The sequence below is a fragment of the Lepisma saccharinum genome, chromosome 10, assembly GCF_977018435.1.
Source record: "Lepisma saccharinum chromosome 10, izLepSacc3.1, whole genome shotgun sequence".
Lineage (NCBI taxonomy): Eukaryota > Metazoa > Arthropoda > Insecta > Zygentoma > Lepismatidae > Lepisma > Lepisma saccharinum.
Genome location: NC_139238.1, coordinates 17,228,767 through 17,244,918, shown reverse-complemented (window position 1 = coordinate 17,244,918; position 16,152 = coordinate 17,228,767). Strand labels below are relative to the sequence as shown.

Genomic DNA, 16,152 nt, shown 5'->3' with positions numbered 1-16,152 from the left:
AAAATCGAATTGATAGGTCATCCGCCGTACAGTCCTGATTTGGCACCCAATGACTTCTTCTTGTTCCCGAATGTCAAGAATAAATTGCGTGGACAACGATTTTCGTCGGAAGAAGACGCCGTTGATGCGTTCAAAACCCATATTATGGAGGTGTCTCAAGAATATTGGAAAAACTGCTTTGACAAATGGTTCGAACGAATGCAAAAGTGTATTGACCATAAAGGAGAATACTTCGAAAAACAATAAAGCAGTTTTCAATGCCAAATTCCTATTTTTTCATTGTTAGGCTCAAAATATAAATAGTGACCCTCGTATAATAACGTATAATAAATAACCATTAAAATGAGCACGATACCTAAACATAATAAACTGCACGAAACTGATTTGGATTCAGATAATGAATGCGGGATGGCAACGCGCCTTCGAACGGCAAGCTCGCGAGACTTGAGCACAAAAACATAGTTCCTTACTTCAAGCACGTTGCATCGTATACAGTACATAGAAATGTATTGCAGATGTTCGAATCTGAAAAACCTGTTGAAATGAAGAGTATCCGGTACGATTGTTTTGCTGCAAGTCAAAGCTAAAACAATTATGTGTAGGTTCGTTGACCCGAATCTCGGAGGTATTTGCAGGTCGAAATGAGGTTAAGGCCGAGTCTATCTTTGTCTGCTGGTTATCACGCGTCCTCAGCGCGGCAAGATCAGGGCAAGAGTTTCGCTTGCTTGTTGCTTTAAATCGCATCGTAAAAGGAAAACTTTGAATAGTCATATGGAGGGGGGATGTGTAAACGTATTCGTTCTTGTGATGAAACGCCGATTTCAATTGTCACAACAACATTTAGGGGCAATGAGAAAGCTAAATTTCCAACAATGGGTAAAGTGGCTGCCGCAATTGATTGAGATCCTGATCCATAAGCACATTAACAATGAGGCGTATTTTGTAAGATCTGGGATTGTATGAGATATTAAGATAAGGAAGCGTTCGTAGACAACATTGTTGCTTGGATCCACCAATATCTGCAGCAATAAAGCGATATCGGATTGCTGTGAAATAAAATCTTCATTACATGTATGAGACATGAGTTAATATCGACCTTCGGCCATTCTGTAAACAAAGTTTGGGAGGGCACAACAGTTGTTTCACATTGCAAGCATGTACCGTATCACACGCAAGTATTAAAATTAAGTATTCAAAATATAACTGTTTAGCATCTGTTGTACACCCAACGGCGAAAGAAACAGTAGGCGAATTGTACACCACCATTTTCATTCGGCTTGAATTACACATTGTGATGACAATGCATAGAAATAAAGACGTCAATAACCAGAGAACAATGTCTGCTTCGAACCAACATACAGGGTGGCTCAATAAGTCACTTAACACCCCCAGTACAAGGCCACTGTGGCATGGGACGTGAAAATGGGGATGACCAATCGTTATCAGGCCAAGGGGGAACCACATTGACGTCACCCGCATGGTCGGCAGCCATCTTCATACCCGTCATCTTGAATTCAACTTCAGAAATTTAAATGGGAAGGGGGTCGTGCGACATATCAAAATGGGCTAGAATTTCACCAGGAAAACAACTGTGACATTTGTTTTCACCTAACTTTAATTGTTGCAGAGTTAACAGTACCACAAAGTTATGACTCAATAAGTCACTTAACACCCCCAGTACAAGGCCACTGCGGCATGGAACGTGAAAATGGCAATGATCAATCGTTATCAGGCCAAGGGGGAACCACATTGACGTCACCCGCATGGTCGGCAGCCATCTTGATGCCCGCCATCTTGAATTCAACTTCAGAAATTTAAATGGGAAGGGGGTCGTGCGACATATCAAAATGGGCTAGAATTTCACCAGGAAAACAACTGTGACATTTGTTTTCACCTAACTTTAATTGTTGCAGAGTTAACAATACAACAAAGTTATGGCTCAATAAGTCACTTAACACCCCCAGTACAAGGCCACTGCGGCATGGAACGTGAAAATGGCGATAACCAATCGTTGCCTGGCCAAGGGGGAACCACATTGACGTCACCCGCATGGTCGGCAGCCATCTTGATGTCCGCCATCTTGAATTCAACTTCAGAAATTTAAATGGGAAGGGGGTCGTGCGACATATCAAAATGGGCTAGAATTTCACCAGGAAAACAACTGTGACATTTGTTTTCACCTAACTTTAATTGTTGCAGAGTTAACAATACCACAAAGTTATGGCTCAATAAGTCACTTAACACCCCAGTACAAGGCCACTGCGGCATGGAACGTGAAAATGGCGATGACCAATCGTTGCCTGGCCAGGGGGGAACCACATTGACGTCACCCGCATGGTCGGCAGCCATCTTGATGTCAACCATCTTGGATTCAACTTCAGAAATTTAAATGGGAAGGGGGTCGTGCGACATATCAAAATAGGCTAGAATTTCACCAGGAAAACAACTGTGACATTTGTTTTCACCTAACGTTAATTGTTGCAGAGTTAACAATACCACAAAGTTATAACACATGCTCAATATAACGTCCCTCTTGCGCAACACCAGGGACGTAGCTAGGTTGATCAGTTCGGGGGGGCCGAAAACTTAATTTTTTTTTCTATCAAACCATTAAAAACTAACAAACTATTAATATACCATATAGGCCTACATAAGTATATGTACAGTATATATATATATATATATATATATATATATATATAAAATCTTGTTGGAAGAGAACATTATTTTCTCCTGTAGCCCCCAAAAATTACGGATATAGACTCGCGAAATCCATGGCACGGGACATTCTGCTTCGTAGCGTAACCTGCTAACCACTCCACCACGGAGTTGTCGACCCTAATAGAAATGAAAATTAGAAATACCGTCTTGAATTTGCAGGAACAGAATTCAGCAGCAAGGGCAAAAAATTTTCGCTCCCACTAGGATAGGCAAATAACAGAAAATACTTGATAAGTAATTTGGCTCTCCATATTTCATGATATTATTATGTAAGTAACTATTATTCCCTATATAACTTTGGATTAATTGTATTTGTATGTCTAGTCAACTTTCCCGCCTAAGCACTAAGCAGCCGCCACAGCGTCTGCATTTGCGGGTGGAGGCCAGAGTTGCTAAAGGTCCAGGAATTTTAAATAAATTCAATTCCCATCCAGGAGAGAAAATCAGCAAGCGTAAATGGGTTCTGGACCGTAAGAAACCTTTTCATTTATAACGTTTTCAATTTGGTCTATGAATTATTTTCCAGATGAATTTAACTTCGGTCCAGGATCCTTATTTCCTGAAGAATTTAAATACGGTCAAGGAACATTTTTTTCCGGATCAGTTTAAATAGGGTCAAAGTTCCGTATTGAAATGAAACAATTCGCAACTTGGTACGAATTTAGATTGTGCGAGAGAAAATGTTCCGGTCCTATAACGGAATCCTATAGAACAAATGTATGCGTTCCCTAATCTTAAGAATCCCAGGGTTGTTAGAGTTCCAGGTATTGTAAATAAATTCATTTCCCATCCGGGAGAGAAAATCAGCAAGTGTAAATGGGTTCATGGCCTCAATTCAGTTCAGGAACCTTTTTTCCGTATGAATTCAAATACGGTGCAGAAACTCTTTTTTCGGTAAAATTTAAATACGGTCCAGGAACCTTGTTTTGCGGCTGAATTTAAATACTGTCCATTAACCTTTTTCCAGAATCAATTAAAATTCTATGCAGAAATATTTTCCGGATCAATTTAAATACGATCCAGTAACCTTTTTATAATGGAACAATACACTACTAGGACCGAATTTAAATTGTGCGAGAAGAAAGGTCCCGGTCCTGGAACGGAACCCAATAAAACCCATAGAACTTATGGGTAGATGGACCTTTGACAACCCTGGTGGAGGATAAATGAAGAAAAATCACAAAATATGCAGAATTTTGAAACGTATTATTTCTAGAGCATGCACACTACTACACTGGGTGTCAGGGTAGGAACAGAGCACTTCGATGTTTCTCGGAAATTTTAAGGAGTGGCCTTTTCCCCCGCTCGTAAGTCATCAGCATGAGGGTCGGGTGTCATTGGGACGGCCGCGTTGGTTGCAAGCAGTATATCCAGCTCAAGTAGTTTGTATCCAAATTAAAGAGCGACACTTTTACAACAGTAAACACTCACATACAAACAGTTACCACAGTACCAAATCAGACAGAGCGCAACACACCGCCAAATGAGGATAATAATGGCGGGGAAGCCTGTGCAGATTATCATATCTCCGAGCAAGTAGTAGTATTCGCACCAAATAACCACTGATTGATTGATTGGCTTTATTTTGAATTCGCTTTTTATGCAATTTTTGGCTAATTTGCGAAGATGGGATGAGTGATGACATGATGAAATTGATGAATGGACACTCACAAACACCCATACCCATGCCGAGATTTGGACCCGGTCCCTGGTGTCGTAGCGCGATGTGCTAACCACTCCGCCACGGGAACCGGCACCAAATAACCAAATAAAAATAGGAACGTACCACTATAGAACTCTCAACATGTTAATAGTAATTATCTTCATAAATTTTCCGATATGATTTCTTTGGTTCAGAGTCATTTTATCCGATTTCGTGAAGACCAACCATAAAAAAATTAAATTCTGAACATATGTAAATACAGTTTTTTATAACGTTTTTGTTATTGTTGCCATTTTTGGCTCCTACGTTTATATACATCGTCCCTGAAATACGCCACTGAAAAGGCGTGTGGGGTTGCAAATATATATTCGAGCTTCTAAAGAATAATTATGTTCTTATGGCATGGAGTCGTTGTTTAAAGTCAGTGGCGTGTCCAAGGAAGGTAGGGTTGGTGGGGGTTATAACTCCCTCCCCCATTAGTCCAGTATTCCTAAAAGGAACGTCGGAAGCGGGAAAAGTCGTCAAAATTAGGGCTGAATACTAAACAAAGTATATCCCCCCCAACACACACACACACACACACACTTTAAGAAAATACGGGACACGACACTGTTTAAAGTATCATTAATTTTATTCATTTAAAATAGGAAGAAAATATTATTATATTATAATAGAATTATTGAAAAACTAGCGCCGTACTAAACTTATAAACTTAACAAAAGTACACTGATTACTTTCCTTAATTTAGCGAGGCATACGCGTATTATCTTCGTTGCAGAGCAGTTTTAGCTTTTGGAGTATTCTAATGTTTTACACAGTGCAGTCGAAGAAACTTGAGAATAGTGATGTTTATCATGGAGCGTCACACTCCGAATAAACATCTGTGGATGTTTTACAGTGAATATATTGGATATACTGCAAGTTTCTTCGTATTTGCGATGGTTATTGTCCTCCGTATAATGTGTCATTGCTATGTGTTGACGAGTCTTTGAGGATGGCGACAAAACTCCGTTCCAGAGGTGGCAATACTTGCAGGAAGGAAGGAACTTTCCGCAGAGCTCTACAGAGTTGCCAATTGTCTAAGTAGCTTCGCCCATCGGTAGTCAGAGTGCGTTTTTGTGTAAAAATATTGGCTATTAATAAGTGCGGCTTGTTATAGCTAATTCTTGTGTAATTTTTCTGCAGAATTGTTTGGTGAAGGTGATATGCAATAAGAGGAACCGGCACATTTTTATTATTTGAGTGCGCGTGTTTGTTTGATTGTTTATGTTTGTGTTTGTGTACTGTGGCCTGGACTGAAATTTGCGTTCTCGTGTAATATAATATAGGCAATGGAGCCAACATCACCTGAGTGCTATAAACAGGGGACGAGGAAACGTGTTAAAGGGCGGGGAAAGAAACATAATCTTAAATGTATATTCTTATTTTCGCTCACAAATAACAAACAATTCACCTACTTCCGTAAGAACTGCAGTAAAAATGACAGCTGATGCAACTGGTGTTAGCCCTTCCACAGTGTTTCAAATAAAAAAGGAATTTCTCGATAAGGAAGGCAAGTTAGACACCCCTAACAAGAAAAGACCAAGAGACCAGCGTAAAACACGGCTGGACAATTACGACAGTTTTGCTCGCGGAGCAATAAGAAGACATGTGCACGCTTTTTTCAAAGAAAATAAACTGCCAACGCTGAATAAAATTCTCCATGTCCTAAAAAAAGACGACCAACTTCCGTCGATATCGAGAAGTACACTATATCGTCTCTTAAAAGACGTTGGCTTCAAATTTGTTAAGCACAAAAGAGAGTCAATGCTAATTGACAGTGACGTGCGGTGACGTCGACACTTGGGGTAGCAGTCAGTGGCGTGCTCAAGGTGGGGGTTGGTGTGAGTCACACCCCTCCTCCCTTTAGGGCCAGTATTCCTTCAAAAAAGAAGAATGTCAATAACAGGAAAAGATTGCAAAATTATGAATGAGTACTAGAAAAAAGTACACGTAACCCCCACCCACATTCGAAAATAAAAAAACTATTTGATTTGACTCTAAGCCAGAGATCCTGGGTTCGAATCTCGGATTGGCCATTTGTGTTCTTTGTGTGTTTTCCTTCATCTATTTTGTTGTACCAAAGGTGGCGGAGAAGCGAAGTAAAATAAACCAATTTGAGCAATCAATCAATGATTTGATTTCATTTTTGTTACTTAGCGTCGCTTTTTTGTCAAATTTGGTAAATTGTGAAGATGATACGATGAAACTGATGAAGGGAACGAGCACAGGGAACGCCCATGCCCGAGTCGGGTTCGAACCCGGAACGCCTGGTGTCGTAGCGCGCTGTGATAACCACTCCCCCGCGCTTGGTTGATTTGGTGACAGGAAACAAAACACAACACACTTTTTTGTAGTTTCTTCAATGATATTCATTTGACTTTTTGAGTTCTGAGATACATTTTTCATTCCAAATTATTTCATTATTCACTGCAACACAGGACAAGAATGCGCACTCACCACGGATTCGAATCCTGGCCTGGATTGTTCATATGAGGTCCCTTCACCAATTTCATCATATCATCACTCAATCCTCATTTTCGCGATAACCAAATGTGGCAGAAAAGCGAAGTAAAATAAACCAAACCAACAACAATATGAACCCGCGTTCTCTTGCCCAAATAAATACATCCGTATTTATGACTGTTACAGGCCAATATATTAGTATATTTAAATAAAACACTACTAAAACGAGAGTCAGAGAGAGCCTGAGCACATATTTGTAATTTAATCATTATATATTCCATATTTGAGAAATAAAAAAAAGAAAGAAAGCATAACATTATTGTCTGCACATAACACGTTCGCATTTTATAAATAATAAAACTACATCCCATATTATACATACACACATATTGTACAACGTGTAAAAGGTTGTGTAAATACAGTGAACATAAGTACTGCAGAAAATTTTACCCTGTGTTCTTTAGAGGATTTACAAAAAAAATATGAGAAACCAATCCCCTATCTGTCCTATAGGAGATAGACTGGGGGACCTGAAAGCCTGGGCTTTCAACCATTGCAGCGGGGTGCGTGGGGGCAAGGGAAGTAGAGGTAGAAATCTTCCTTTTCCTTGGGCCGGCCGTTTCTACCTGGAAACTGGCCTGGCTGAAGAAGAGCGAGCTAGGGTATCCAGCCAGCTTTACCCGCGGAGAACATCGATGGACGAGAAGTGCGTGGAAAAGAAGGTGTTGCATATGAGCTGTGGTGGCTTTAACAAGACAATAAATATTGTGATTTGAATATAATTCGAGATGTGAGATTGATTGATCTATCTCTGCTAGACTAGCTACTCCTCAGTGCACGTCACTGCTATTTGACAGTAAAGATATTATAGCGTGGAGGCACAGATATCTTCGTGCAATTAGGCGTTTCAGAAACGAAGGCCGAAAGATCATATACACCGATGAAACTTGGGCAAACAGAGGCCATACCAAATCCAAGAGGTGGGTGGACTCCAAAGTTACGTCTGCGGCCCAAGCATGGAGTGAAGGTCTCTCGGTAGGAGCAAAAGCGCCCACGGGGAAGGGCGAGAGGGTGATATTGGTCCATGCTGGATCCGAAGATGGTTTTGTTCCGGGGGCAAAGTTGATTTTCCGGGGGAAAAGGGGGAACAAAAACAGCGATTATCATTCCGAAATGGATTCGCATGTGTTCGAACGTTATTTCACGGAAAGGCTGTTACCTAATATCCCCCCCAATTCTGTAATAGTGATGGATAATGCACCGTATCATAGTGTCAGGGCGGAGAAAATTCCCACAAAGAGCAGCACCAAAAAAGACATTCAAAATTGGTTTACTGAGAAAGGGATTTCGTGGGAAGCACACATGAACAAATTTGAATTGTGCGAAATTTTAGACAACGAGAAAATTAAATACATGAACAATTATAAATTGGACTTATTAGCTAAAGCTGCTGGTCACGAAGTTCTTCGCTTGCCCCCATACCACTGCGAGCTCAATCCCATAGAATACGTTTGGAGTTCCGTGAAGAACCACGTCGCCATGGAAAATGCTAAATTCAAATTGGACGAAGTAGAGCAGTTAATGGAAGAAGGAATAGAAAAAGTGAGCATTGAACAGTGGCGAAGAGATGTGGAGAAAGTAAAGCAAACCGAGGAAAGAATGTGGGAAGCTGATGGGCTGATTGAGCGTGTGCATGATACAGTTATCATTAATTTGGATACAGATAACGAAAGTAGTGAAGGAAGTGACAGTGACGACTTGGGAGTGTCAACATTAGCAGACGACGATTAAGAACTTCATTTTGGTGAGTACAATGTAGCTATTTATTTTTATTCTGCACATTTCATAATATATAAATAATTATGTCAACCGATACGCTCGCTAATAATACGTGCTGCCGGACACTAAATTAATGCAAGCTATAAAAATTTACAAAACTCTCCCACATCGATAATATCGCAAAGTTTTGGCTCAAATCAATAGACGTAATAACAAAAAACGAGGGAGGGTGATGCACAAGTTATGAGTCGAAGCAATAGGTTGAGTCTGCTTTAACTATTTATCGTCGTCGATACGTATATATGTTTTAACAAAGATTTTTGTTTGTCGATGTTATTATATCGCTATGGTGATAATGATGAAATAGACAATAGGAAAGCATGAAAGTACTATTCATTGTTCTGTATTCATACACATCAGGGCAGGACCGAGGTGGGTGCGAGACCCAGGGCATGCAATATACGCAGGGCCTATAACCAAAATTTTCCAGGTCTGAGAAAATCAAACATTTTTTTCTCCCTAGTATGAAGTACAGGTGTCCTACATAATCGCAATACAAAAATTATCATAATTAATACAAAATTTATATGTATTTCGTATTATTACCTAAGCTGCAATAAACAGAACTTGTTGGAGGTTTAACCCAAAAATTATAGTGGACTAATTAAAGTTTCTAAATGACAGCTGATGCAACTGGTGTTAGCCCTTCCACAGTGTTTCAAATAAAAAAGGAATTTCTTAATCATGTACCTTTACAATGCACCATACGGTACATGAAGGGGTATTGAAACTCTGCATTATAATCCTTAGACTCATTCTATTTATTATTATTTTAAATTGTAATAGCGCTTGATTTTAAAATGTGTTAATTACACTCTTATAAACAACAGATTGGGAGTTACACAAGATTACCATACGTTAGCATTGGTATTTAAACAAAATAAAGACGAGACTTTGAATGTTAGCAACTTGACTCGGTACTTGACGGCGGAATATAATCTTTCAAAAACTAATAAAGACATCAATTGACACTATAAATATTTACCGGTAACCTTCAGTAACTTTTTTCGTGTTGTTTGCATGTGTGTGTGCGCGCGCGAGAGAGAGACAGAGATGTACTGAGTATAACTGATCTGTACTTAGCCAACTCTGAACGAGCTGAGTTAGCGGTTAAAATTACTGTCTTAATCAAAGTTATAAATAAAGAAAAAATATAAACAAAGTACACGTGTCTTCCTTTTTTTCTTCTTTCGGAGTCTTGACGGTAGAAGTAACCGCGCTGCGGCAAAGGGTAGGCGATGACGGCAACGTCGCAACTCTGATTGGCACCGTGTTCACAACTCCCCTCCAAGAAGCAGGATGCACGACGGAACTCGAAGTGCTCGGTTCCTACGCTGACACCAACTTTACATAAAGTTGACTACATACCTCGTTCCCTTCCTTAATTGAAATGTGGCTTATTCTTCATCACATGTGAGATCAACCGCCCTGGGAGTCAAACCCGGTCTCCTGTGTGGTAGTCGGACACCAATTTAGAAAGTCAATGTGTTGGACATTCGGTCGATCAGTCGATCCTACTTATTTTTTTTCCAGAGGAAAACGAGCTGGCAGCTTCACACTCGAAATTTCACTTCGCCTACCCCCTGGCAGAGTGGTTAGCACATCGTGCTACGATGCCAGGTGTGCCGGGTTCGAATTCCGGACTGAGCATTGGTGTTTGTTGTGTCCATTTATCAATTTAATCATATCATCACTCATCCCCATCTTCGCAATTAGCCAAATGTGGCAGAAGAGCAAAGTAAAATGAACCAAATCAATCAAAATTTCACTCGCAATGCATGAAAATAAGATATCAAGCACTCCGTGATCCTACCGGAATCTCACGTTTACAGAAGCTAACTATGAAACTACTTCTAGGATCAAACTGTTCTTCGAACTAGTTGGCAGTCATCAATTGTCGACCAATCAACACAGTAGGGCAAAAAGAAGCAGATGTTTCTTGAAAATGAGTGGAAAGTTACCAAGGAAGGATATAAACTGGATACGTTACAAAGGCTTATTATGGCCTTTCCCTTCATTGCAGGTTTATGAGCACAAGGGTTGAGTGTGGGAACCTGAAGGAACCGCGACATCTTTGTCATTCATCTCCCGCCAGAAAAGAGACAAACAGTAGAATTTTGTCTCTTGCAATTTGAAAAGCCTATGTCCATGCTGAACCATAAAGTAATTAATCCAGAAAGTCCTAGCTACCTGCAGTGCGTTTCGGCGAGGCCGATAACCAGAGCCAGATGAAGAGAAGATTTTCTGGGAGGAGGTGACCTGGCTTAGGCACCCTGGTGTGCATGAAGGGAAAGTGAGTTTTCAAAAGGTCCCTGACTTCCCAGAAAGGGACGGCCCATAAAATCACTGCATTTCCTACCAATGCACCCGTTTGTGTTCAACCAAAGTGTATGTCACCGTAGGATCCGAGTGCTTCGAGTTCTGTCGGTTGCGGGACTTCTTGAGTATTTTGTCAACATGGTAGAGTTTCTTTCTGCCAAGGTCGTTGCACCTATGAATCGGCTCTTCAGCTTGAGTGGCAAAATACATGTTGTACGGAGAAAAGTTGCACCGGAAAAATTACATTCTTAAATACGATGAAACCTGTAAAACATCCACAGATATTTATTTGGGGGTGGTCCCTCTGACAAAACATCAATATTCTCAAAATTCTTTGAACGGACTGTGTAAAACATTGCAATACTGCAAAAGCTAAACCTGCTCTGGAACACAAGGAAAATGTCTCATTTAGCAATTAATGTGCCTTTGTTAAGTTGGTAAGTTCAGTATGGCACTACATTTTAAATAATGCTGATGGAATAAATCAATAAAGTTTGTTAAATGACAACGACTCCTTACCACAATAATATAATTATTCTTTACGGATATCCCCTATAACGGTTGGGGGTTCGACATGTTGACCCCACGTCACCTCATTACTGGTTAAACATCTCCACACCTCTAGGTAGGATTGTGGGCAGTCGGGAGATAGGCCAAAGCCCTTCCAGGGCTGTCGAACCACGGGTTATTATTTATTTATAGATGCTTAAATATATGTGCAACCTGACATGTCTATCCAGTGACTTATTTCAAGGGTTGTACTTGACTCAACAAAATAAACTTACTGTGTGAGCCAGATTCATACGAACCAAAAATAAAAAAGGTAAAGTGTTCCCCTGTGCTTAGCACCACACCATGAAGGCGTATAGGGGGTGTGGGGGTAACGCCCCACACTTTCTTGATCCGGTCGTGAGTGGGGGTGATGTGATCAGCACCACGCCCCTGACCGCCTTTACCCCCCAGGGTTTCCCCCAGGTACCCATGTTATTCGATACTGGGTGGGCGCCGAGGCCGCTTCCAACGTTAGAAAAGTTCCCGGATTTGAACCGGCCGGGGATCGAAGGCGGCACCTTGAGCATGGTAGTCAGACGCGTTACCGACTGAGCCACCGCGGCCATACGAACCAAAATAATAACAATAATAATTTATTTCAAAATTACAAAAATGTATTTACTTGTTCTTGTTTAAATTTTCGATTCTTCGAAAAGTTTGTTAAGGAGTTGAGTTGAGTTGGTGTTTTTAAGTCCACTTTATGCACAGTAAGGCTAATCGGGACTGGACCTACAGTTTAAAGTAAGATCCGGACCACTGTGTACCTGCACACATGTATCGAACCCGAGACCCCTCGATTACAAGACAACAATACTATCACTGCGCAATCGGGGAGGCATCGTTTGTTAAGGAAGTTTCTCAACATCGGTCTTCACGATATCGAGAAAAATATGCGACTCAAGAAATCGTACAGTTTGTGAAGATAATTACTTTTAACACGTTGCGTGTTTTAGACTGTTTTAATAGTAGAATAGATATTTGATGCAAATAATACTACTTACTCGGAGATATGAGGCATCCTGCCACCATTATACTTATTTAGCGTGTATTGCGCTCTGATTCGAGACCAGTTGTAACTGTTTGCATCTATGTGGTTTACCGCTGCACAAGCGGTCGTTCTTTAATCTACTCAAGCTCAAAACATTGTTTGGATGCAACGGTAACACTCAACACCCAACCGCCTCCCCGATGGCGCAGTGGTAGTGTCGTCACCTTGTAATCAAGGGGTAACGGGTTCAATTCCCGGTGGAGGCACATAGTGGTTCGGATCCCACCTTAAAATGTAGGTCCAGTCCCGATTAGCCTTACTGTGCATAAAGTGGACTTAAAACAACAAATCAATCCAATCAACGCCCAACCCTGTTGACCTGCGACTGCTAGGGGTGGAAAGACCGCTCCCTCAAAATTTCGAGAAACAACGAAGTTCTAGGTTCCTACACTGACACCCACTATAGCTAGAACCAGGAAAACGAGAAAGAAATGTGGTTTTGGGTTCGTGCCACTCAAGAACAGTGTTTCTAACTGAAAGAAAAAATACTGAAATACTATTGCAATATTTGTCATGAAAGTAAAATTTTCAGCAAATGTAGAACAGTTTGCCGGGGCCACGTGAACGTTTTGGGGGGCCAGTGCCCCCCCGGGCCCTCCCTAACGACGTCCCTGCGCAACACACACGTGTAATCGTCTCTCCCATGACCTTACCACATTCTGAAGAACCTCAGGAGTTATTGCAGTACAGGCATCCACAATGCGTGTGCGCAAGTGGGCCAGATCCCTGATTTTCGTAGCATACACCATGGCTTTCAGGTGTCCCCAGAGGTAAAAGTCCAATGGTGTCAGGTCAGGTGAGCGTGCAGGCCATTCCACAGTCCCTCGGCGACCAATCCAGTGGTGAGGGAATTGTTGATCCAGGTACTGACGGACTATCATCCCATAGTGCGGTGGAGCACCATCTTGCTGGAACCATTCAGGATAGCTCCCATCCTCGGACAGTAAGGATGGTAAGATCTGCTCCCGTAGCAGAAGCAAGTAGCCCTCTGCATTTAAGTTGCCCTCAATGAAAAATGGACCAACAAATCGGGAACCCCAAGTACCACACCACACCATTAGCTTCCCGCCTCCCGTCACCTTGCTGGGATCTGTCCAATGTGGATTTTCGGGTGACCAGTAGCCTACCGCAGATTTTGCTTATTCACCTCTCCCGACACATAAAAATTAGCCTCATCACTGAACAGAATCTTGCTACCGACGGCAGGGTCACGTTGCAGTTGTGCTATAGCCCACTCACAAAACTGCAAACGCCTGTCTGGATCGTCCTCACTAAGGTGCTGCTGCAGCTGTATCTTATACGGATGACAGTGGTGGTCACGTACAATCCTTTGAATTGAACCCCTGCTGACACCGCTTTCCAGCGCCAGTCTCCGTGTGCTACGGGTTGGGGATTTTGCAAATGATGCCAACACCGCTAAAGCAGTACCCTCATCCGTGGCTGTTTTCGGATGTCCATGTCGCGGCTTGTCATCCACAGATCCAGTATCTTGGAACTTTGCCAGCAACTGGCTGACGGCCACATGTGACACCGGTTGTCTTGCAGGATTGCGGTTATTGAAGTCTGCGGCAATGTCACGCGTACTTCTCTCCACTGACATCAATATGATGGCAATCCGTTCCTCACGTGTTACTGGCATTTTCGCTCAGATCAGTGAAAAAGGAAACATGCTACTCTTTACACGATCAATTCACATCATCACTCTTTTAAACTTTTATGTAAAGACAAAACACAATCGTAATTCCCATGCCAACCAATACTACAAGATATGTACATACCGGTAAGTCAATATCCGGACATTTTCAGTGATTGGTCTAACAATAAATACCACATAATCACATACTAACGATTATTTGAACAATAAACATTTAAGCAAAAAGGAAAGGACGTGTCACTCTCCCATGCGGAAATCGCCCTTAAATTTAAAGTTAGGTGAAAACAAATGTCACAGTTGTTTTCCTGGTGAAATTCTAGCCTATTTTGATATGTCGCACGACCCCCTTCCCATTTAAATTTCTGAAGTTGAATTCAAGATGGCGAACATCAAGATGGCTGCCGACCATGCGGGTGACGTCAATGTGGTTCCCCCCTTGGCCTGATAACGATTGGTCATCGCCATTTTCACGTTCCATGCCGCAGTGGCCTTGTACTGGGGGTGTTAAGTGACTTATTGAGCCATAACTTTGTTGTATTGTTAACTCTGCAACAATTAAAGTTAGATGAAAACAAATGTCACAGTTGTTTTCCTGGTGAAATTCTAGCCCATTTTGATATGTCGCACGACCCCCTTCCCATTTAAATTTCTGAAGTTGAATTCAAGATGGCGGACATCAAGATGGCTGCCGACCATGCGGGTGTCGTCAATGTGGTTCCCCCTTGGCTTGATAACGATTGGTCATCGCCATTTTCACGTTCCATGCCGCAGTGGTCTTGTACTGGGGGTGTTAAGTGACTTATTGAGCCACCCTGTAGTTTCATTCCTTAAAACAACACAGGATATAGAATAATTAAGTAATTAAAATAGCGGTGGACAGTTTGCCTACTATTAACTTTGCCGTTGACGTCCACAATTCGTCGATGGTTATACCCAGTGGCGGCTGCTTAATACGTGCTACCGTGCTATAGCACGTTGCTAAATTTGTTAAAATGAAAAGAAGAAAAAGCAAATCTCACAGATGCAAGAAGTTTAATGAAGCCCCAAAGTGAAATGAAACTTCTCATGTTAAGAGCCTCAACATTTACCAGCGGCGCGGCGCCACGTATTTCCCTCACGCTGGCTATAAGGAATAGCGTACCGTGCTAAAATCTCAACAGCACGTTTTCGCCCCTTTTTCATCCCTCCGCGCATGAATACTGTACACCCCCACTCCTCGATTTGTACGGGGGATAGGGTCCCGGCTCGAGAAAAATCGTCTGCTAGCGTGCTGCAGGAGGACTCAGCACGGTAAGTGTGCCATCTCAGGATAAGAAAAAAGTCTACGACAACCTATTACCTCTATCAGAACAACGTTTTTTAATGTCATTTTCAAACGTTAGTAGTAAAAGAATACGATAAAGTCAATCGCTATTTAATATTCGCAATTAATTTGCAAGTACTTAGAACTAATTTGCACGGGTTTTAATTAATTCGCATGTACTTAGAATTCATTTGCAAGTACTTAGAGTACTTTACATTTATGTATTTGCTTAATTATAACTTTTATGAATATATAATTATTTATTTTATGAAAAATATGTATATAGAAGGTAATTAGAGGTACTAAACGCTATGCATATGGTTTTATATTCATTACTGCAAAGTATGTAATGTATGAAACTATAATATTAATGTTTATAATATTGAAAATAAGAGTTTATGGTTTATGAACCGCTATGAACGGTGGTAATGGGTGTAGGTACAGGTCCAATTACGAAAGAAGACGGTCCCAGTACTCGAACCCGCGATATGTAATGTTATTAATTAGTACTATGAAATAATTTCTTTATGTTATGAAACACGGTGGTG

The 16,152-nt window shown here is 41.3% G+C and overlaps 1 protein-coding gene across 1 annotated transcript; it reads left to right on the top strand.

Moving 5' to 3' along the window:
• Positions 1–8,062: 8,062 nt before the first annotated feature.
• LOC145994481 (uncharacterized) lies at positions 8,063–8,680 on the top strand. Its single transcript, XM_083130616.1, has one exon. The coding sequence runs from the start codon at positions 8,063–8,065 to the stop codon at positions 8,678–8,680; it is 618 nt and encodes a 205-aa protein (XP_082986742.1).
• The last annotated feature ends 7,472 nt before the right edge of the window (positions 8,681–16,152 follow it).